Genomic DNA, 23,127 nt, shown 5'->3' with positions numbered 1-23,127 from the left:
AGTAAACAATAGGTTTACAGCTCACACTAATTCTAGTGAGAGCTTTATGATAATTTTAGTGGCACAGCACAGAGCTCATTAATTAGAAATGCCAAAATGCACCTCTACACTGGAGTTTTGTTTTGCATTTTACCATTTGTCTTGGTTGTTAACTTTAGCCATTAAGACGAAAAAAAAAAAAAAATGTTTCAACCACCACAATTCACTAACCCATAGATGATTTTTCATGGTGTGTTTTGGGATTAATTTTTTAGTATTTTACACAGTAATTAGCTAGTTTGGGAACAAACCCTCTCCAGGGGATCATCAATTAATTACAGACATGTTGTTTATTAATGCATATTTTTCTTTTCCAAAACCGTACAGCAAGAGTGAACATAATTTAGCCCCTTCTCGTAAAAACATAAATTAATAATAATCCTGTTTTACTGCATAAGTAATTATGGCCCAGTTTTAAAGCACCCCAAAGTCTGATCAAGCAGGAGGAGCCTAGGGGTACCATTTTTAGCATAATGAGCACAATCTTTTGAACTCTTCTCTTGATGAACTTTGGTGCTCAGGACAGAGCTTCCAAGAACCAGTTCGCAGGATGCACACCGTCCTGTTAGTACAAAATGGCAGCTACTCCCCAATAGGAGTGTGTAAGGAGCAATTCCACACAAATGCAACCTAATATGAGGCAGTTTAACCCTTGAAGTAAAAGGTAAACTTTGTGTAAAAAAAGGGGTAAAATATGTGATCATGTAGGGGGTAAAATATGTGATCGTGTGCCAATCTTAGGCAGAAAACTGAAATAAAGATATGGCACACTTTCAAAAATAGAGGTCATTCAGCTGTGCTTCGTTGCTGTTGACGGCAGCTTTATGCATAGGCGAAAAAAGTTATAGGTACAACAGAGCCTTTTCAAATTAAGAATAAAGCCCTATTATCATCATCAACTCGCAGAGGGGATCTTTCCCAGAAATCAAGGGTTAGACCCTGAAGTATCAAATTACTATCAGGAGTCCCGTTGGCAGCCGGTAAGATGAAATGAGTAATTCTGGTTCGACTCTGGTTCCTCAGATATTTTTTCCACATAATATTTCTTAATGCTAATGCCAATTCCAGAACTGGAAGCATTTCAGGAACAAGCCCACAAGCAGAGCAATTCACCGTAAGAAGCACTTAAAGGCCACATTTTAGATCAAGAATTGAGAGGTTTCAACTAGTCTGGACTTGCTACACACAACTCCATGTGTATTTAAGAAGAGATTGAAACATATCTGAAGAATAACTAAATGAGAAAACCAATGAAGGCAAACGCACACAGCAGGTAGTAAGTGTGATGGGATACTCCCCCTTCCCCTAGGTTTATGGAAGAAGAATCACATGTTAAAATCAGTACCTCCCCTCCCACCCTACTGCCTAAAAACACTACTAATAAAGACACAAAAAAAGAAGAAAGTTCTGCTCTTTTCTCTAATGTTGTCCTTCCCCCAACCTTACTAGTGTCCTTTAAAAAGAGAAAACTCAAGACATGGTGCAGAATTTCCTTCATTTGACAAAGCTTACTTTTGCTCTTATGCTTTTGGCAGCAAATGTTTCCTCTTTCCGGATAAATCTATCAGGAGCCCCAGAATGTCTGCACAAGTTCTCTACAAAGGAGTAATTCCAGGCAAAAGAAGCTTTATTTCTGTTGGAAGCATGTAGCTCTTTTAGAGGTTTATAAATACAGGTGGTTTCCATCTATAGGTTACTCCCTCAGAGCCTCTTGCTTTTCAAACTAATCTCATGGAAGAGCAGGGAGAGGAGAAGCTTAAACACAGATAATATGCATATTAATAAAAACAAACAGCACGAGAGCCCCTTTTTTTCAATTCCTCCTGGAAACAGGAGATAAGAGGCTAAGTTAAGGATTTCCATAGAGGGAAAAAATTCAAATCCTAGCCATAAGCTCTGTGTTGTTTGCTCTGGAGTATCAAGTGTTATGGTTTGGGGAGGGAAAGAAACAGAAGGACTTCTCCAGAGGTGTCTTTGGCAGATGAGCGGTGGATAGGAATGAGCTTCTAAAGATAAGCTTTTTATTACAGATGTTTCTAGAGAATCTTCACATTTGGATTTCTTTTAAGCTTTTATAGACAAGTGGTTTGAAACAGTACCTCTTAACAGTCTTTATAGAACTTGGACCACAATTGTTTGCAATGTACTGCAAGCAACTACATACGAAGCAAATCACCTCTCCTTAAAGAAACATTTAAAATATTGATGTTCATATACAACATAACTAACAATAAGTCAATTGCTTATGACACAAGTGACACAAAAAGCTTCAAATGGATTGCAGCAAGAAAGCAGCCTGCAATAAAGCGTGTGCATCACAGAATGGTGGAGGTTGGAAGGCATCTCTGGAGGTCATCTGGTCCAACCCCCTGCTCATGCAGGGCCACCTAGACCACATTGCACTGGATGAGTAGGCTGCCCAGATGGCTTCTGAATATCTCCGTGGATGGTGACTCCACACGCCTATTGGGCAACTTCTGTCAGTGCTTGGTCACCCTTCCAGTGAAAAAAATGTTTCCTGACGTTCAGAGGGAACCTCCTGTGTTTCAGTTTGTGCTCACTGCCTCTGGTCCTGTCACTGGGCACCACTGAAAAGAGCCTGGTTTCATCTTCTGTACACCCTCCCTTCAAGCATTTATAGGCATCGATGAGATTCCCCCTGAGCCTTCACTTCTCTAGGCTATAAAGTCCCAGCTCTCTCAGCCTTTCCTCATGGGAGAGATGCTCCAGTCCCTTCATCACCTTAGTGGCTCCTCTCTGGACTCTATCCAGTGTGTCCATGTCTCTCTTGTACTGGGGAGCCCAGAATTGAACACAGCGCTACACGTGTGGCCTCACCAGTGCTGAGCAGAGGGGAAGGATCAGCTCCCTTGACCTGCTGGCAACACTCCTCCTAATGCAGCCCAGGAAACCATTAGCCGCCTCTGCAGCAAGGGCCCATTGCTGGCTCATGTTCAACTTGGTGTCCGCAGAATCCTGAGATCCTTTCCTGCAAAGCTGCTCTCCAGATGGTCAGCCTCCAGCATAATAAATTTCAGAAAACAGTGTTGCCTGAACTTAGAGACTCAATCTCCTTTTTTTTTTCCCCCAGGTTGAATTTTGTCTGGTACCCAGTTAAAGGCTGTGGTGGATGACGCAGGGTTTACTCTGTGTCTCTCAGAGTGGCTCATGCCGTTACTGACTGACCATGAGACCACGTTACATGGTCCTGTGGTTAAACAGTGAGGTTGTGAAAGTTCAGTACAACTCCTGTCTGATCTCCTATCCACATCTGAAATTTCAAAGAAAGCTAGAAGCAAACTCAAAGTATAGCAATAGATTCTTATTGAATATCTCCAATTCCATCTATGTTCTTTGGCGAAAGAAAAAAAGAGTTACATTTTGCTTTTTTTTACTTTCCTCTCCAAGAGGCCGTCTCTCTACATTTTTCACAAGAGAAAGAAACTGAACAAGGAAGATAGCCATGGCATTCTTCCAAACTTTAACAATAAAATAAACCCAATTCACACAGTTTTCCAAGATGAGGATCCACTTACAGCAGAACACCTGCTCCAAAGTCTTGCATCACCACTGAACCCCAGCAGCTTCTTGAAATCGCTTCCTCGGATCACCTCCTCATCAGTGAGTGTTAAATATAGTCATGAGCTCTGCTAGGTCCTATGGGCATAGATTCACATAGGTGTCTTCTCTGAAACTTAAGTAGTGACACCAAAACGAACCACTTTTACTGCAAAATCTACATAATTTCCACTCCACTTCTGGAAGAATGAAATAATCAGCGCTGGCAATAAACCCACCAGAGTACCTCAATTAGAACTTTGCTGAAATGAATGCAGAAGACAGAACTTCTAGAAAAAGAGTCCCAGCTTCTCTGTCAGTATTTGTTCGAATACGTTAGAAGTTGTTTTTCATTGCTGAACATCATCACTTTGGGTTCAAACTATGAGCTTTAACATTGTCTTAATGTCCGTATAAAATGCATGATTAAGCATTCTCTCCACACCACTGGAAAGACCTATTCTTGAGATACAAAAAAAATATACATAGTTAGTCTAACTCGTAACTGCTTAGTTACTGCTAATTTACATTCAAAGATAAAAATACCATTTTCTTACTGATTTGAACAGAAAAATTCTTAAAGTGTTACAACATGCCTTTTGAAGGGCAAGCAAATTAAGCATAGCCCTTCATCTACTCTGAGCTTCTGTCATGATTTGATGATGGCCAGATACATCGCATTTAACTGATCCATACCACATTAATAACTAACTAAATAAAAAAAACCTCAAGTATTTCTCCAGATGCTGCCCTCTAGTTTCTGGAATTCTGTGCATCTCCAAGGTCAGCAGGAGATGCCTGTAACAAACATCCTGTTTCTAGATGGTTCCCCTCTGTGCATGAGGAGCCAACATAAATCATAGCTCCCCCCCTCCTTTTCTTTTTTTATAAAAGAAAAAACTTTTTTGCCTCCAAACTGAGCCAAGTCATGAGAGAATTCTGACATCTAAACAACCCAAGGCATGGGAAGAATGATAATGAATCTGACAAATGGAACCGGCATCATTCTTTGCACGGAGAAGGTAAAAACCTAACTTTTTCTGAGCAAGCGCAGATTACTATTTTAACTGTATAACTGCATCAGTAATTGGCATCACCAAAGCTGAGCAGGTTAGAGATCATTTAATAAGTCTGGCTGTTTAGAAGGCCAATAAATAAATAAAAGCCACCAAACCACACTTCCCATCGCTTCTGCCAGTGTCTGGCAGCCCCAGCCAAGCCCGCAGGTGCTCCCTTCTCTCCCTGCCCACTCCACTCAGGACACGAGCTCCCATGACCTCTGCAGCTGCCTCCACAACTGGCGAGGACTTCAGTAGCATCCTTGTCACCAAAGACAAGGAAACAATACCAGCTTAAGAACAAGCCAAACAGAAGAAAAATAAATTATGAATATCGATAATTACACTGAGACTAAGCTGTAAAAGAAAACAGGCACAAAACAAGACAAAAAAAAAAAAAAGAAGAAAATTAAGAACTACGTCTGTGCCTAAGAGTTAATCAACAGCTACTGACACCGTGTTTGGACTACAATGCAGTTTTTGTCACCATACTGGATAAAAGGAAATAACTAAAATGTTGTAATACGAGGACAACGAATTCCAAAATATAGAGAAGAGAATGGACAAACCAGTCCCATGGGGGCACAAGAGGGATGTGTGTATGGCTGGTTTCCAAAAAAAAAAAAAACCAAAACAAAAAAACAAAACCCCACAAACAAACAAACTTAATAGAAGGACTTCCAAAGAATAACATGTGAAAATCTTGCTTCTCTGTCAGAAAGCAAAAATCACCGTATGTTAATGGAGAGATGGAGATAAAAACAAGGGGGCATTGATTAAGCTCTATACATATTTCAATATGTTCTCCTTCTAATGGCTTTCTGTAACTGCTTAACAGTACAGTGAGGAAAAATGCTTCAGCTGAGAGGGTATTAACTTGAAAAAATATTATGAACCAAAACATGCATCCCAGTCCCTGCACTGCTTCTTGCAACATACTTGGGATAACAGAAAATCTTCCAGATTTCAAAGCTGAAGGGCATATCTGACCCAACTAATCGCAGCAAGTGACCTCAGACAAATTCCTTCAGAGTGTTGAATTTTCAAGACAGAAGTCAGAAAACAAGCTGAAGAACAGCATGAAGCCAGCCTCAGGTACAGTTTCAGGATCACCATGGCCACAAACCGTGCCGGAGTCTGAATGTGCAGTTTCGGTGGAGGAAAAGGACAACAAAGATACATTAAAACAAAATAGTGTTAAGTGCAATTGCGTACAAACAAGAATCCACTGGTAACAAGAAATTAATTTCACTCTCGCTAAAAGAAACAGAGAGACTCCTCACATGCGTAAGTGTGGAAGAACATCTTTTTTTATATGTGAGCTATCAGACTAAGAAGAAGGTCACACACAAAGATAAGCGCTGCTGAGCACCTGGCAGCGGGAAAAATATTGTAAGACGCTGGTTTTCCTGGGCTGACACAGCAGTGAATAGCTTCTGAAGGTAGCATCGTTGCTTTTATTTCTCAACGTTGAAAAAGGTGAACACATGGATTCTACTGAGAAACTTAATTCAGGTTAAGTAACTATCTCAGGAAAGTCCAAACACAATTCCGGTCGTTACTTGGAGTTTTTGATAACACACTCCATGCTCTCTCAGTGGCTTTGTCTCCATCATTCATCATTGAATTTTCAGCAGCATTCAATCTTTTTTTAAATTACTGCCAATATTTCACATTTAAATAACCTGTAATACTTCAGTTTGAATTTTCAAACTTGATAAGGAGAATTGTCATACCTGAAAAGAACAAAAGAAGTACTAGCAGGACTTTGACTCAACTGGCATCAAGGTAGAGAGCTTTGCTGGAAAAGGGGTAAACAAATTCCTCATGTATAGAGAAGCAGTTGTAAGGCAATGACAATTTCTTTAGGCCTTAATATCATCAAAATGACATTGTTTTGTGCACATAAAATCCATTTTGTTTAAATAAACTAGTCATAGCCTGCAATCTCCTTTTCTTATCCCTTCCAACTGAATAGCAAGAGATGTCAATTGACTCAGAACCTTGATTACTGTGAATGGGATCCTGCAAATATACGGTTGTCAGTGATAGTGTGACACACAGCAGATGAGGCATCATACATGCAGAATTTCTCAGGAAAGAGAAAAAGTAGGCAGAAATAATTTTCATTTAGATCCTCTCATGAGAAGATTTAAATATAGTCATATGCCTGTTAGTAGTGTGGCTTGGAAGACCGAAACACAAATAATGCAATAAAGTCTGAGTACAAAGAAGATGGAAGAGACAGACCTCTCAAGGAAGTCACACAATTATTTCTTGCCTCACAACTGGGAGATTGCCCAGCAAGGACAGGAACAAGAAGCTGCTGATCCCATACATAATGTACTGTGTTTTCTACTCTACTTTATTTAATCTACCAATAAATTACTACATCCCATATATCCCAAGAAAATAAACAGCAGGATTTACACATAAGCATACTTCAGAAATAATAATAGCTTGCATTCAGACTCCACATCTCTGGAATGCATATATCCTCTCATCTGATCAACAGAAACATCCAACACAAAAATACGCACACGCAAGTGAGAGAACTAGACCTGGAAATTCACCTTCATTTTGCAATGCTTCTCTGACAGCTAAAACACTTGCCTGCAGATCAGAACAGAGCTTTATACGTCAGCATTCTGTTTGGATCCTCACAAGTCACTGCTGTGGACATAGATTCAGACCAAGTTCTGCTCCTTTGCTCCATCCATTTTCAAAGAAAAATTAAGCAAAGGACACACACATAATAACTAGTAACATGAACCCTTCTTCCATCGAGTGTCTATAGGAGAAGAGAAGGCAGAGAAGGGGAGTAAGCAGTTTCACAGTTGACTTAACCATTTTTCTTACCCCATGAAAATAATACACACTTCCTGAAAGGTAAATGGATGCGCTGTCACCAAATATGTGAGGCAGAGGAACGCATAACGGAACACACTGATGGCTGGGGCATAAAACACTGCCACTCGACAGATTTGGGATGCTCTGAGATTAAAGCTCTTCCCCAGCCACAACAAAAAGGTTCTCAATTGTTGGTCTCCTAAAGCCCAGCTTTATCCCCCAACACTATAAACAACTCCTGTTCCAAGTTAGTAAAAAGTCACTGACAAGTAAATCACAAAACCTTCCCATGGTCTCAGATTTTGCTTCAGAGCCTTGAAACAGGACACAACAGAGCAGGCATTCCACAGTTTTTCTTAATGGCTTTCCTGCCACCTCTCAATTACTTACAAGTTTGCACTGTGGTCACCTAAACCTGGTTCTGAAGTGTCTCATGTCTTCCAGAACTCTGCTTTCTTCCACATGCAACACTGCACAGGGAAGTGACAAGAATCCCTAGTCACCACATAAATACTGGTAAGTCTCTGAGAAATTAAGTGAGGCTGTCCAAGGATTGGGTTTTTTTAAACCACCAGACATTTCACAAAACAGCATTCTTACTGACCGATGAAAGGCACATCTGTCCCACAGCTGTGGGAAGCTACCGCTACCAGCAGAATGGCAGTATTTGCTCTCGTCCATCCGTGCTTTTCATTCTCAGACTCACCTGAAGCAGATTTGCTAATAAGATTACCTGTCCTCATCTACAGGAAACAATTATGCCCTTTTAAGCAGCTGAGAATGGCTTTATAAGACCCTAAGTGCTGGCACTCTTCTGCTACAGGGGCACATACACTCGCATCACACCCCAGTCCTAAGAAATAGCAACACAATTCAGATGCATAGTTTGTTGAAATGGCCTCAAAGACGTGGCAGCAGAGACCAGCACTGACATCTAAGCTGACATCTAAGCCATCTGCTGCTAGGGAACCGCTGGACCAACACCAGATCCTCAGTAGTGTAAGCGAACAGTACCGGGAGCAGGAAGAAGTGGAGTTAGCAGAGGCAGGAACACAAACCCACCAAACTGTCTCCCAGGAAATGTCCTCTGTAATGGAAAGGCTCATGAGACAACATCATCCCCGCCCATCTTCCCTCCCAAAGGTGGCAGACTGGAAAAATCTCTATCCCACACACAAAGACCTTGTGAATCCCAGAATTGCATAAATGAAGACGGGCCTCCTGCAGCAGCCATCAGATTACATTATTGAGCTTTTACCTCCCTCTTTCCCCCAAAAAAAATTTGCCTGTGTCACGTCTCAAGTAACGTTTTACAAACAGCAACTTCCAATACTGAGTTGTTATATTCTGCCTGGAATTATGTTTGCTCTCATTTGCTTTGTGACATACGTCTGAACAGACCCATTCCTCAAGACACTTGAGCCACCTTTGTGCACATTTGGCAAAGTAACTTAAACCAGCAGATGAAGATTTTCTGACCCAGTTCCCTGGTATTATTTAGAAACTGTTTTGACACTTGTACTTCTATGTTTGTTTTCCAAATTCAGTTTTAGGGTTTTTTTATTCTTCTAGCATTACTTCCTACATCTCTTTCCCATCAGCCTTCAGTCACTCATCACAACTGATAAGCACACGCTACCTGCTTGTCCCAGCATTACGCAGATGAGAACTGCATCAAAGTCATCATCCACCCTAAGTCAAACCCAAGTTCTCAGCATTGGTAACACCCCCACCCCAAGGGCATTCAGGCCATTTATAAATATTGCCCATACAACACTTACTCTGACCACTTCTCCGGAAATTCCCCATCACAACACATCACAATATAAAGCAGTTCATTAGTCACCCGTCTCCTGCTTCCAAAATATAAACAAAGCCATCAAGAAGCAGACAGCTCAGCCATGGCTTGTAACGATTTTACTGTACCTAGATCAATAAAGAATTACCGCACCCAAGAAGGAGGGATAACGAGCAGGCTTCCAAAACCCCTTGTATCACAGGCTCTTCCCTAATTCTGTCACAACACGAACCCCACCTTTTAAGTCTCCCAGGAGTGAAATAATCAATGTTTATCCCAAGATCCTACAAAAAGTAACACCGAGTCCCAAGAGGGCTAGATTTCTCTCTCCTCCATCTCCCATAATCTAGATCCCCTCCTGCAGGACAAGAAGGTAAGGATATAGTTCCATATCTATACTTCCTACATGCACTTGCCTCTCAAGCTGCTTATTATAAATATAACTTTTAAAAATGCACAAATGTTATTCAGTGTACTCTGTGCCTTTTGCATTATGGCATTCAAATTCCTCTTGTTCATTCTTTACAGAGCTCTACTTTTTTCCAACTACACCCTTCCCTTTAACTCTTCAGATTCAAAATATTCTATACCCAAGAGTTCCGGTTCAGAGACGGGTGTCCTTTAAACCAAGACATTTTTCATGGCAACATCCCACAGAGGGAGTAGCTTTCTTGTTTGGGGGTTGTTTTTTTTCAGAGAGAAAGACTGTAAGAGCCAAGCACATTACAGAATCAAGAAGAAACTTGGCAAAACTCCCTCCCCTTTCACACACTTCCACTTCAAACACACAAAAGTTGTTCCATGAGCGAAATAAATGAAATTTGGCTTCCTCAGAGTTGGGATTCGAAACGTAGTAAGGACTAGATGAGTATTAAGGATTTTGCTGAGGTCAGAGCATTCATAACACCTCCAACCAGATTCTCCTAATTCGCAAGAACTTGCATTCCAGCCTTTCCATCAGAGGAGATTTTTATCTCAATCCCTCAGCCAGCTCACATGCTTTTTCATCAAGCATCTCGGCGTCTAGTGTCAGCCAGCTTCAAAGTTCCTGGGTGGAGTCAGAAAGTATTACACACACAGCAGGCACCATCACAGTATCCTAATTTCCTAAGGAAGGTGGCCTTAAAATAAAAGATGCTCTTGATATTGGGCAGAACTGACGCTAAAATATCGCTAAAGAACAGCAATACAACTCACCACATAAGAAGCAATAATCACAGCAGCTCATATTGATTTTGAGCCTTAAGATTATTTTGGTTTGATCTCATTATGACCTTGATATTAATTTATCTAATGTGCATACATTAGGTAAGACTGAAGGTCTTAAACCATGATTTAAGTGCTTACAGAAACCACTAACAACAGAAGGACAAGAACCAACAGCTCGAGAGTGACAGACAATAATCTAGAAATAAATTGTAACAGCAAGCAGCTAACCGAAGGAACAGGTTACCAGCCTTGTGATGAAGCTAGTCGCAACAGCAACACTGGCTGTCATTCCAACAAATATGCTGCAATTCAGCCACATGATACTGGCCTTGATCACATTCATTTGAGTTAAAAAGAAAACAATTCCACCATTATAAGGCAGAGTGGACAAATTCTATAGTTCTTGTTACACTAATGGTCCAAAGACATCAAAGCAACCCTGCAGAGTTGGAAGTTATTACTCTAAACTTTGTCAGAGAAAAAAACTACTGGAGCACAAATAAAATGTTCATGCAAGGGCCAAACATTTGTTTATAGACCGCTCTTTGCATGTGACGCTGCTCCTGAGAAATATCTTGAGTCTTGGTATCAAGACTAGATAATCAGTGCTTTGTCTGAAAGAATGAAACAGATGCTTTCCCTGCCAGAACCTACACTCAGAGAGTGAAATTTAGGTTGCCTTAAAAAGGAGGGCAACTCTTTTTTTGTTCTTTTGTATTTCCCCCCCTCCTTTTTTTTTTTTGCAGTTTCCCCTCTTCAGAGAGCAGGTAACAACATTTCAAGACACAAGGAGAATCACGGAATCACGGAATTTTTCAGAGTTGGAAGGGACCTCTAGAGATCATCTAGTCCAACTCCACTGCTAAAGCAGGATTGCCTAGAGCACATCACTCAGAACTGCATCCAGGTAGGTCTTCAAAGTCTCCAGATAAAAGGGAACTCCACAACCTCCCCGGGCAGCCTGTTCCGGTGCTGTGTCACCCTCACCGTAAAGAAGTTTTTTCTCATATTTGATTGGAACTTCCTATGTTCCAGCTTGTGCCTGTTATCCCTCGTCCTGTTACTGGGAACCACTGAAGAGTCTGGCTCCATCCTCCTTAAACCCACCCTTTAGATACTTGTAAACATTAATAAGGTCTCCCCTCAGCCTTCTCTTCTCCAGGCTAAAGAGTCCCAGCTCTCTCAGCCTTTCCTCATAAGGGAGATGCTCCAGTCCCTCAATCATCTTTGTTGCCCTACACTGGACTCTCTCCAGTAGTTCCCTGTCTCTCTTGAACTGGGGAGCCTTACTCTCTCCCACACAAATAAACTAACTTTGAAAACAGGCAAGAACACCCCAAATTATGGTATTTCATGACAGAAGAAACCAATCCACAAACCACTGAAAACACTGAGAACCTTCCCACTGATTTCAGTAGGTACTGGAGCAGGCCCATGTTCCAGTTCCCACAATGTGTCCAGTAAACACTAGTATGAAAAAAAAAGTAAAAGGCTAAAGGTGTTTTGTGTTTTGTTTTTTGTTTGTTTGTTTGTTTTTTAAAGAAAAGCAGCACACTATTACTTTGCTGCTTTGAATGGAAGACTATACAAGAAGTGATCTGTATCCTACCCCTTTATTCACCTGAGTCTCTGGAAGATGTCATCTTAGGAAGGTAAATAGGCTATCAATGGTTTTAAATGGATGAATTCAAGTGTTCTTATGGACTGAAGTAAAGGCCAGCAGCATCTACAGAAAAGAGTTTTTTCATTCAAAACTGAATCAAAGGAACACAACAGCAGCTACAAAAAAAGTGACAAATGCTACACTATTCCTTCACCCTATTGTTGTGCCCTGAGCTTACGGGCAGGACTAAATGCACCACAAAGATCCCTGAAATGCTTCTAGAACAACTAAAAGTATATTCTGACATGCAACTTATTCACAGGCTTTGCCATTCACGATTCTTTTGGTCCTGATTTACTAGAGGGATTAATTTCATAACCCACAGAAAGCAATTATGTGATCCACTTGTCTGTCATGTTTGATATCTTAATTTTCAGTCGTTCCTCTTCAAAAGAAAGACGACTTCCTGCAGTGCTGTACATTTCTGAGCTACTGCGTGCAAGTGTAAAGTAGGTAGAGTAACATCTATTAGACAGCTCATTTTCCCCTCCCCGCTTCCTGAAGGACAAACAAGTAGCGTCAGGTCCCTGCTGGCCAGCTTCTGCTGCTGGTGCTGTAGTCACAGCTTGAAAGGCTACAACAGAGTCCTCCTCTACTGAGGAGGAAAGGGGAAACTTCAGGAAAGGGGAAACAGACGTTGGGAAGAGATACACAGCATCTTTCAGCAGCATGAAAGGAGAAAGAGTATCTTTTCACTAACTGTACAGGGAGAACATGCTGTTTGTTAAACGCAATTTATGTTTCAATAGTTGACTATATAATTTTTTGTAGTAGGAAACCTACAAAGTTGGAGTAAAACAGTGCTTGGACAACTACCTCCTCTCTCTCCTCCTCATCTGATGTTCCCACTTATTGTCATCACAACTCTCTTCCTAACTGCATCCCTGGTGTATCAATACTACATACACTAGCCAGAAGACTAGGTGCTTTCCTGTTATATCAAGGTATAGTCTTAGTAGTGTTTTTCACGATAGCCTTCTGTAACCAACAAATGTGCCCACTCCTCTGCTCCCAGATATTGTCTCCCTTAGAGGTATGTGTCATAACAATCAGGTACACTATTGTTACTAACAATTGCTTTATCTTCTCATTTGAAGGATGTCTGAAAAGAAAGGAATTAAGTGATACGTTTGTGCAGCCCATTCTCTGATTCACACTTTAGGCTAGATAATTGCCAAGAAACGTTCCGTTGAGTTTGAAGAGATAACAAGGACAACATAAAATCTCAGCACACTTTTCTTTCTTCTAAGAAGCGTCACCTAAAATTATGGAACCAATTGATGCTAGTGTCACATCAAGCTCTCCCCTATTTACAGGAGATGCAAGAAAATTCTTTTGTGTACCCTTCCCACTAGCCTTCTCTTACTGCCTCTGTAGTAGCTCACATCAACAGTCTGTCACATTACATTAGAAACATATTTGAAAGATTTTTTTTTTTCCCCAAACTCCCTGAACTTAGATAGAAATTTGCTCACGTTGTTGTCGCAGGCGGAGTTGTCTCCTGTTCAAACAGAAAGCCAGGTTTAAAGATTGTAGATAAACAATCCTTGGGAATGGGAGGGAAAGAAAAATTGCCATCCTCATAAGACAGCATTTTTTAACAGATCTTTTCAAATTCTTTATCAAATTTAATACAAGGGACTTATTGGGTAGGTTATTATGCAGATACACAACTGCAGGCTTCAGAAGAAAGTACTGGACAAAAATAGACCAGATTTGTAAAACAAGGATTCAGAGTCTACAACCACGTATCCACATGGGTGTAACCAAGTTCTACCAGTGTTATAAAACAACAGTGGGGACCACTGTGTGATCCAGTGAGAGTTCCTGAAAACAGAGTCCGACCCCAGGGCTTTCACTTCTGACCCCAAGAGGGGTCAAGCCAAGTTACAGCTCTCTGTGACACACATCAGAAAAGTGCAAAACATTCATATCATTGTTGATGAATTTGAGCAGAGGGGTGTAAAACTCAGTGGAATCTGTTTAGAAGGAGATGAAGTTTGATCTGATCCAGTATCAAAGACATTACATCATCATTTATTTATTCTAGAATCTGGCATTACACAGCAGCTATCTCACTCTAATCAGCCAAGAATTTAAGCTTACAGCATGCAATGAAGAAGAAAACACAGAAATGCCAGAAGTGTAACATCAACACACAAAAATACAACCATTTGCTTCCAGCTATGGTGGCAGAGGGAAGTACAAGGCAAGCACTGACTGCAATACGACAACTCATCACTCCAAACCTACACCTCTTCCAACCTGCACTGCAAAACAACTCACACTGACCTAGAGCTCTCAAAGTCTATCCTAAGTAAAAGCAAGCACAAATCATGAGCAGCATATTTTACAAATTAACACGGATATCATATTGCAGATAGGTCAGGACCGCAAACTGATTACACTGAATAATCAAGTATCAGTTTTACCAATACCAGCTGCTGGTTTTGTGGTGGTGGGGGTTTTTTATTTCCTAAGAAGCATCTCAGTTGAGATATTCAGCAAGAAGCCAATGCAGCAGCATTTTACATAAGGTGTTCTCTCAAGAGTGATGGGTTTTGATTGTCTGTTACGATATAGACCTACAATTATAACAATTACTGTGGGTAAAGTTCTATGAAGTATTTTCTCTGCATACAACATTTCTCTGCATGGAACATTTTTAAGTGAGTTTTCATACAACATTCAGTTTTATTATATTAAAAAAAACCACAAGTATTCCATTCAGAGCCTTCAACCAAAAAATTCATCTGGTAGTTATTTGGAAAATGAAAATATGTTCAAGCAATATGCATGTATTAACACAAACGCACATCGTAACAGTACTATCCGTCGGTTTCTTGAGTGAGAAATACTAAGGTATACCTGGACTACATAAGGTACAAAGATATTTAACTTACCTCATCAAAGCTGCTATCTTCTTTCTTCAAGGCTTTAAAACAAAAGGAAAAAAGAAATAGTTAGCTGTACTGCATTTCAACGAGCACAAAGTAACTAACACCAGAAAAGAGAAAAACAGAGCGGCATTTTCCTGTTATAATAGGAAAGAACAGGCTGGTATGAATAACAATTTTACACTCAAAATCTGAATCTGTAAATGGAATGTAGGACTGCACAGCGTGTTTCCAAGAAACTAAATTTACATATTTATGAAAAATATTATCCTCTCAGGTTAAAGAAAATACGAGTTCGCAAGTTTTTTTTTATTTTATTTTAATTCCTAGTGAGCGTGAAAACACTTTATGGAGAGCCTGACTGAACTTCAAAAAGGAAAAGTATAATAAATACCTAACCATGTATTCAGTTTGTCAAGTACTAAACCTTTATGGAATAGTATGCATTGTGGCATGCTTTTTTTTCTTTTTTCTTTTTTACAATATGACTTACACTAAAGCACAAGATATTTCTGTCTGTCTTACACTGTTATTCAGCAATTAATCGACAAAAAACAAAGAGGAAAACAGTACAGAAATCACGTGAACTGGTAAAGCATGAAAATAAAGACATGAATAGTTCTGAAGTCATAGCAAAGATTAATCTGATGAAACTTTTTCCTATAGCAAACTGGGTATCTTTATTGAAACATAAAGAAAATTGGTTTCTCCGAAATCTCCATTGTACAGTGTCAGTCTGAAGGTAGAAGACTGGTTCCTTTTAACTGTACACCACAACCAGACCAACCAGGGACTGTGTACTGCCTGCCGTGACCTGAAAGTGCTCTTCCTCTACTTCTCTTGAAGGGCTAAAATACGACAAACCGTTGCACTGATGACTGCACTATTTCTTTTCAGTTTAAATCACGAAGGTCTGCAATTTGAGGGAGGTCACCTGAGCTGACAGTACAGGTTGCGCGGTGGTGCCCCATAAGGCTCCCTCTTCATCACTGAAGCAGCATACAGTTTCTTACACTCAAATTGTGTTAATTTCTGCAGAAGATAAATACTTCAGCCCCTAGCACGGTTAAGGATCTAGACGCCAGTAGTTTCTTTGCTCTTTTAGATGTTCCATCTGCCTTCAAATCAGTAGTATTTTCTAAACCACCACCTCTTCCAAACCCCGTCTTCAGAAGCAAGAGCGTTGTTGGTCAAAAAAAACAAAACCCAAAACTGTAATTTAGCTGTATCACAGGCACAACAGAGGCAGGACATCACTGCAAAAAGTGCTGCAGCTCCACAACCTCTGCCATGGGCAGCAAGGCGCAAATCCCAGTTCTCCTTGTACAGAGAAGCAGGGATGGTCCAGCCTTCCTTTGCTTCCAAATCCCCATTTCTTTGGGACATGAAACATGTCTTCCCTCATATCTTTGCAGATTACTGTTTTACAATTACTCGTCTAGATTTCGTGTTCAGTAAGAAAACAAACAAAAAAACCAAACTCTGGGATTTTGCTGAGGAGATCTGAGGCACACATTATGCATTTTTATCATGAAATGCATTTTTATGGTTTTGAAGGCCAGACAAATCGTTTTCAGTCTGCCAATCCCAAGTATCCAGAGCTATGAGTCAGGACATTAAAAAAAAAAACAAAAAAACAAAAGAAAAAAAAAGGAAAGAAAAAACCCCGATGTGTGGAACACTTTAAAAGAACACACTTTTAACCTTTTCATTTACCTTTCGGGTCACAATGACATAGGAGCTATAAATTAGTATATGACACACCTAGGTCATGTTGACAAGCTTTTCTCCCTTACCAAAACACAAGATTTTCACATGACCAAAACATTCCAGGAATAGCCAAACAGCAGATAACCAAACAAAATTCACAATGTAACAGAACAAGAAAAGGGAATCTGTGATCCACTGTGTATTATTGGCTTGTCTTTAACTTCTGCCTTTGACTAAAAGGGTTTTTTTAACAATCTCCAAAAATAAGAATATGAGAGTTTTGGCCACTAACTTAATCAGATTCTGTTTAATAACAATTTCACTCTCGACCAATTCACTACATAGTATCTTCAAAAGAAATCATCAAAGCAGCATATTATATACGACAAATTATATTAGAAACATTTTTTTCTCATCAATGCAATCCTTTTCTTTTTAAGCCATTAAAAAAATAAAAAAAGCTTTGCTGACCTTAAAAAAAATAAACTGTTTACAAATTAAGGTCTCGTTATCTCAGGTATGTGAGCTATGTGAGTGTACATTAGAGAAGATTAGTGGAGATAACCTTTGTATTAGTGAGGAGCTAGTAACAAAGCCCAGGGATGCTCAGAAGGGCCACAGGCTGCTTTCAGAGCACTGTGAGCAATCTCAGCAAAGTTTTCTCTCTTTCTTTCTTCTTTTTTTTCCACCCTGGTGTTAGTTTTTGACTAAAGAGACTGCATAAGTAAACAGAAGTTAAACAGCATGAGCCAAAGAGGTATCAAATATGATTTTGGTACTGGATGAACTTCAACAAATGCACAGCCAAGAACTCTTTACATAACTAAAAGATGACGATAATTTTACAAAATTACTCATTATTAATTTTAATTATATAATTATCACAGCATAAAACTAAGAACCAAACCTAATAAAGGTTTAAATGCTAAAATAAACAGCAAGTCAACTGAATCTCTAAAAGTTGGTCAACATACAGTACAATGTGTTCGTTTATATGGACAACACAGTATGTAAGCAAGGAAATCAGAATTTTTAAACTGATTTGGATGCTTGTATAAAAATGGATAGGCTGCCAGAAACCTAACAATAAAAAGAATTCTGTAAATTTTTCAGATTCCTAGTAATATAAGTTCTTCATGATGAGATAAATTTTAAGAGGAAGATTCCTTGAAACACCAGAAAACTTCTGCCAGGAGAAAGGGTACCTTAGCTGCAAAGATAGTTCATTTTTCTAGAACAGTGAGCACGTAATTTCTGCAGTAAAAAGCCATCCTGTCTATTTTAGAATATTAACTTCAGTTTGGCACCATAGGCCATATGCATTTCCTCCAACACACCACGGCGTTGTACCGTCCTTCACCAGACTTGCACGTAGCACAAGGCGAATGCTCAGGATGAAGGCTCGGAGGTGGACAGTTTCCCACACCACACTTTTGAGCTCAGCAAAATAAACATTCTCAGTACTAGCTACTCTAACAGTTATGGGCTGAACCGTAATTTTGCAGGACGAGTACGAATAATACAGCCAGATCTTCATCACCCTCTGCCAGTCTCTGAGTGTAGTGGCTGGAAAGCATCAGTTCACAGTTAAGAAGATGGGCTAAGTCTACTTGAGGCTACGGTTGGTAGCAAATAGCAGCCCTTTGCTGTGCCCCAGGGATAACTAAGCTGGTTTTAAGGGTATCTCTTCTTTTATCTAAAGATGCTGGGGAGTGGCACACCATAAAAAAAAATAATAAATCACCTTATAAATTCATTGCTGATACAACCTCTCAAATAGAGAGGATTGCTTTCTGCGGAGAAGGTGGTCCTGAGGGTAGCTTATTGAGCTACCCCCAGCTACAAAAAAACAGTGCTGCAGATGACAATTAGGATACATTTCCATAACTTTTATCCAACAAGCGAACATAAACTTTGGTGTCAAAATTAAGGGGTCTTGTAGCACTGGAAGAATTGTATTTGGCAGCTGGGATATCGCCAATGCAGGGGGGAGGCCTAGCAGTGCGTTACCGTTCCAGCAATGGCCATCAGGTGTCCCCTACAGCAGCATGTAAAAGTTTGACTTGCTGATTATTTGACTCAAACACCATGCTACTCGTGTATCATTTACACAGTTATGCTCGTGCTGCTATATTGGGTACTTAAACCTATGAAAACACATAAATTGCAGCAGAATAGGAAAAATTAAAAGATCATCACAGTTATTTCTAATAAAGCACAACTGAACAGATGACTAACAAAATTCCAGATTAGATACATATTAAATTAGTAATTTGTTAATCATACCAAGGAACCACCTTTTCCAAAAAGATCTGTAAAACCAGAGTGACAAGTACCCAGAAAGACTTTTTCTAATGAGCTTTTGGTTTTCTCTCCTCCATTTCAATATAAGAGTTAAGTACAGCACATGCTTTACCTGAGGATTTCCTGGTATGCAAGCTAAGAGCTTTTTTAAACATAGGCTTGCTTTGCTTGGGCTTATCTGTGGCTCTGGGTATCAGGGAGTGGACTATGCTCAAACCTCACACTGATAAGTTACAGGGTTTTTGCTCAAAGTGCAGTTACCAGAATGATGGTCAAAATATTAGGGGATCTGAAGATTGAATAGTCTTGCTGGTAGCAGCTGAGTTTTAATCACAAAACAACCACCACAAACAAACAAACAGGCACCCGACCACAGTCCTACACTGCTGTGCACACGCACAAAGAACTGGAGGAGCTGGAAGATGTAACAATCCGTGTACCTGAAATCAGACCAAAGCTCCCAAGGAAACAAAAAGGTTGTTTAATTTGTGAAAAATGACAAAAAGGGATTATCACCCAATAGAGCTGACTAAAACATGCAGAAATTACCAGCCAGAGGGGCCTTGCTCCCTAAAAGGCATTAACAGGACCGCCACCGCTACAACAAAGCAGCAACAAAGCAGCATCCTCATTCAAAATATTTTCTTTGTTAATGACTTCCACCATTAGTAAAACCCTTCCACGGTCCTGTATGAGAGCATCTCTCTGTGTCTATATACACACACAGAGACACGTGACAGACCAAACACCTGACTGCCTTTTTTTTTTTTCTAATCAAAAAAAGTTAAATGCATTTTACAAGTTTGAGACCGATGACAGGTGAAAGCTATTTTCATATAGGGAGAGAGAGATTTATAACCGTGACTTGACATTCACTTCACAATTGAAACTTGGCATTGACCCTTGAAACTCTCTGGTTTACAAATATGAATGAGCTTCTCTCAAGTCTTTTTCATCTTGCAGTAGGACAATAAAAGATACTGATTTCAAATGCTATCCTACACTTCAAGTTCGCAGTCCCTAAAAGCTAAAGGTAATACACTAAATGCATAGACAGCATGTGAAAAATTATAATGCCTGCGTACTTTCATGCACCTCCTTGGCAGGGAGGTGGAGGGAGAACCAAATGCCACAGCTCACGGTTGCAGCACTGGCACTTCAGATCCTCTCACTGGGACAAAGCAGCGCAGAAAGTTGACTCGCGTCTCTCTCACCAGCCTGACTGACAGCAAAGGAAAATGCCCCAATGGGTCAACTGATGGGTGAGGGGTGTGGAAGGGCCTTTATCGTGCTACAGAGCATCTGCAAGGATGGGGGCTGCTGCATCTGCTCGCTCATCCCAGCCACTGCCCATCTTCCGGCAGTAGAATCATAGAATAATAGAACGGTTTGGGGTTGGAAGAAGGGACCTTGAAGATCACCTAGTTCCAACATCTCTGCCCATGGACAGGAACACCTCCCACTAGACCAGGCTCCTCAAAGCCCCATCCAACCTGTACCTCCAGCTGCTCTGCCCAGCCAGCTCGGGGACGCCTCGCACCTCCTCTAAGGTATCTTCTCTCCCTGCTCAGCTGCGTGTTGATGCTGTCAGAGGGAACTGGCACTTTAAACAGCAAATTAAGCAAAGTTGCACCAAAGACCAAGAGAAACACCAGTCCGAGCAGACAAGAACTCTTTGCCATTGTTCTCGGTAACAAATTTGACTGCAAAATTAACTGGTGTGAAAACCAAACGTGATGCAGTGATACCGGGAGATAACATGCTAGGCAGCTGCATTCAGATAACGCTACCTCAGGATGCTTTATGTCAGTGAAAGAACGACAAGACTTCGCAGCAGATGACAGACAGACTTCTTTTGTCTGGCCTCCTAAATCACTGGGCCGCCGTTATCTGCTTCAGCATCTCACGCCTCAATTTAAAACAACGTGCAGCCCGAACAAAAAAAAAAGAAAATTACCAGAGCTGCAACAAAATGAAAATAACCGTTTGCTTTTTGCCCAGGTTTCTCTTCGGCAACGGAGGCAGGCTCGCCAACTCTCACGTATAGTTTTGTTTTTCCTAACCTATTTTGGGCTAACTCCATGACAGACCCATGCAGCGCTGCCGGGAAAGAGCTGTTATTTTCCCGAGCTTTCGTCCCAAGAAACAGGGTTTTTTTCGGGACCGGGGCGGGTGTTTCCAGCCCTGCAGGGCTCAACCCGCCGCCCCAGCGAGCCCCTCGCCCGCCGCCGCCGGCCACCCTGGCCCCGGCCCGGCTGCTGGGCGGCGGCGGCCGCGGCTCTGCCCGACCACGAAGCCACCCGCCCTCCGCCGCCGCGACCCGACACCCCCCCCACCCCCGCCTCCCCGACCCCGGGGGCGCCGGGCATCGCCGTCGGGGTGCGGGACTCACCTATTCGCCCGAAGCTCTCCGATAAAGTTCTCCGCAACTTTTTCATCCTGCTGATCTTCTCGGCCGACTGCGAGTCGATCATGTCACACATGAAGGCGGGGGGGGCGACACACACCCCCCCACTTCGCGCTCGCCAGGCGCCAACCCCGCTTCCCCCACCACCACCACGACCGCCGCCGCCCCCGCCCCGGCTCCGGGGCTCCCTCCTTGCCCCGGGGAGCCGCCGGGCTCAACGGGACAACCCCAGCCCCGCCCGGGGAAGGAGCCCTACGCCGCGGCGGCGGCTGCTGCTCGGTTACCCGCCGCTCGCCTCATAGCTCCGTCCCGCCCCCCTACTCCTTCCCCGGGCTGCCCCGGCAGAGCCAGACGCGGCGGGGAGGGCGAGGGGTGCAGAGAGATGGAGGAGTGAAAGGAAAGTCCGGCGAGAGGCTTCGGGAACCAGCGGAGGGAGGGACTGAGGGAGGGTGCGCTGAGAGAAAGGAGGAGGAGGAGCCTGGGCGGGCAGGGGAGCCCCGCGCCGCGGCCGGGGGGGAGGCGGCCGGCCCTGCCCGTGAGGAGCCGGGCCCCGCGGCCCGCCCCCGCCCTGCCTCTCCCCGGGCGGCGCGGCGGGACGGGGCGGTTGCCGGGGTGAGGCGAGCGGGAGAGGAAGCGGCGGGGGCGTGAGGGGAGGGAAGGCGGGGAGAGCCGGGGCCGGGCCGGGGGACGCGGGGGCGTCCGGAGCGGAGGGAGCGCTGTGGCGGCCCCCGCCGGGCGCCGTGAGGGTCGGGGCAGGGGCGTGTGTGGCGGCGTTCGGGGGGCGAGCGAAGGCACCGCGTCCGCCCAGGGCTGTCGGCGGCCCCGAGCCGTCGCATCGAGGTCTCTTGGCGTGGGGGGGGACGCGCTTCGTCCTGCCGAGGGGCCGAGGCAGCCCTCTGCTCTCCCGGGAAGGGCCGGTGCGGGTCGGTGTCGGTTTGGCGATGGGAGAAGGCCCCGCCGGCCCAGTTTGGGGTGGGTGTTGGGTGGGATGGCGCCCCAGCAGCCCTGGTCAGGCTGGTGGGAGAAGGGAGCCTTGCCCCACGTAGGCGCCCAGCCCTTCCAGTTGAAACCTGGGCTCCTCTCCCCTTGCTGCCTCAAAGCACGGCCGGATAATACGCCTTCGAGCGCGTTAGCCTGCGACTTAATGAGTGTTGGGAGCTTTTGATCTCGTTAACTCAATTGAACCAACATTATTGAAAAATAAATCAGTTTAACCCATCAAGATGGATGGCCGTGTCTAGTCTAAAATATAAAGTAGGTACTTTTCAAGAACAATGCACATTAGGTAACACATTTTAGAACCCAGGTTTGCATGGTTCAAACTGTATTTTAGTGCACGTTATCTGGTTAAAATGAACTTGGGTTTTAATGGGGCTGGCTAACGCAATTTACGGGGATTAAACGGTGTCCAAGCTAAGAGTTGTTGACTCAATTTCAGAAGCACGTTTGTCTAGACAAGTGTGTAGGTGAGTTGGGTTCAAGCCATCTGCAGCTCTAAGCTCTGGGGTCGGACCTTTGTATTGCAATGCAGCAAGGGTGGCAAGTATGCGGCATCTTGAGGTGGAAATCTATCTATTATCTACTATAATCTGCTAGTTGAGCTTGTGCATGTGCCTCTTGTGGCATACAAGATA

The 23,127-nt window shown here is 42.6% G+C and overlaps 1 protein-coding gene across 1 annotated transcript in view; it reads right to left on the bottom strand.

The window, feature by feature from the left end:
- The window catches only part of CDK14 (cyclin dependent kinase 14), a 329,408-nt gene extending 307,492 nt beyond the window's left edge, over positions 1–21,916 (bottom strand). Inside the window, exons 1-2 of the mRNA XM_063324807.1 lie at positions 21,479–21,916; positions 15,079–15,110 (exon numbers count right to left, since the gene is read on the bottom strand). Coding sequence (XP_063180877.1) covers positions 15,079–15,110; positions 21,479–21,569 — 123 coding nt within the window. The 5' untranslated portion in view covers positions 21,570–21,916. The remainder of the gene's footprint in view (positions 1–15,078; positions 15,111–21,478) is intronic.
- Between the last annotated feature and the right edge of the window lie 1,211 nt (positions 21,917–23,127).

The sequence above is a fragment of the Chroicocephalus ridibundus genome, chromosome 2, assembly GCF_963924245.1.
Source record: "Chroicocephalus ridibundus chromosome 2, bChrRid1.1, whole genome shotgun sequence".
Taxonomy (NCBI): Eukaryota; Metazoa; Chordata; class Aves; order Charadriiformes; family Laridae; genus Chroicocephalus; species Chroicocephalus ridibundus.
Note: the sequence above shows the minus strand (reverse complement) of the source record. Positions and strands in the feature narration are given on the sequence as shown.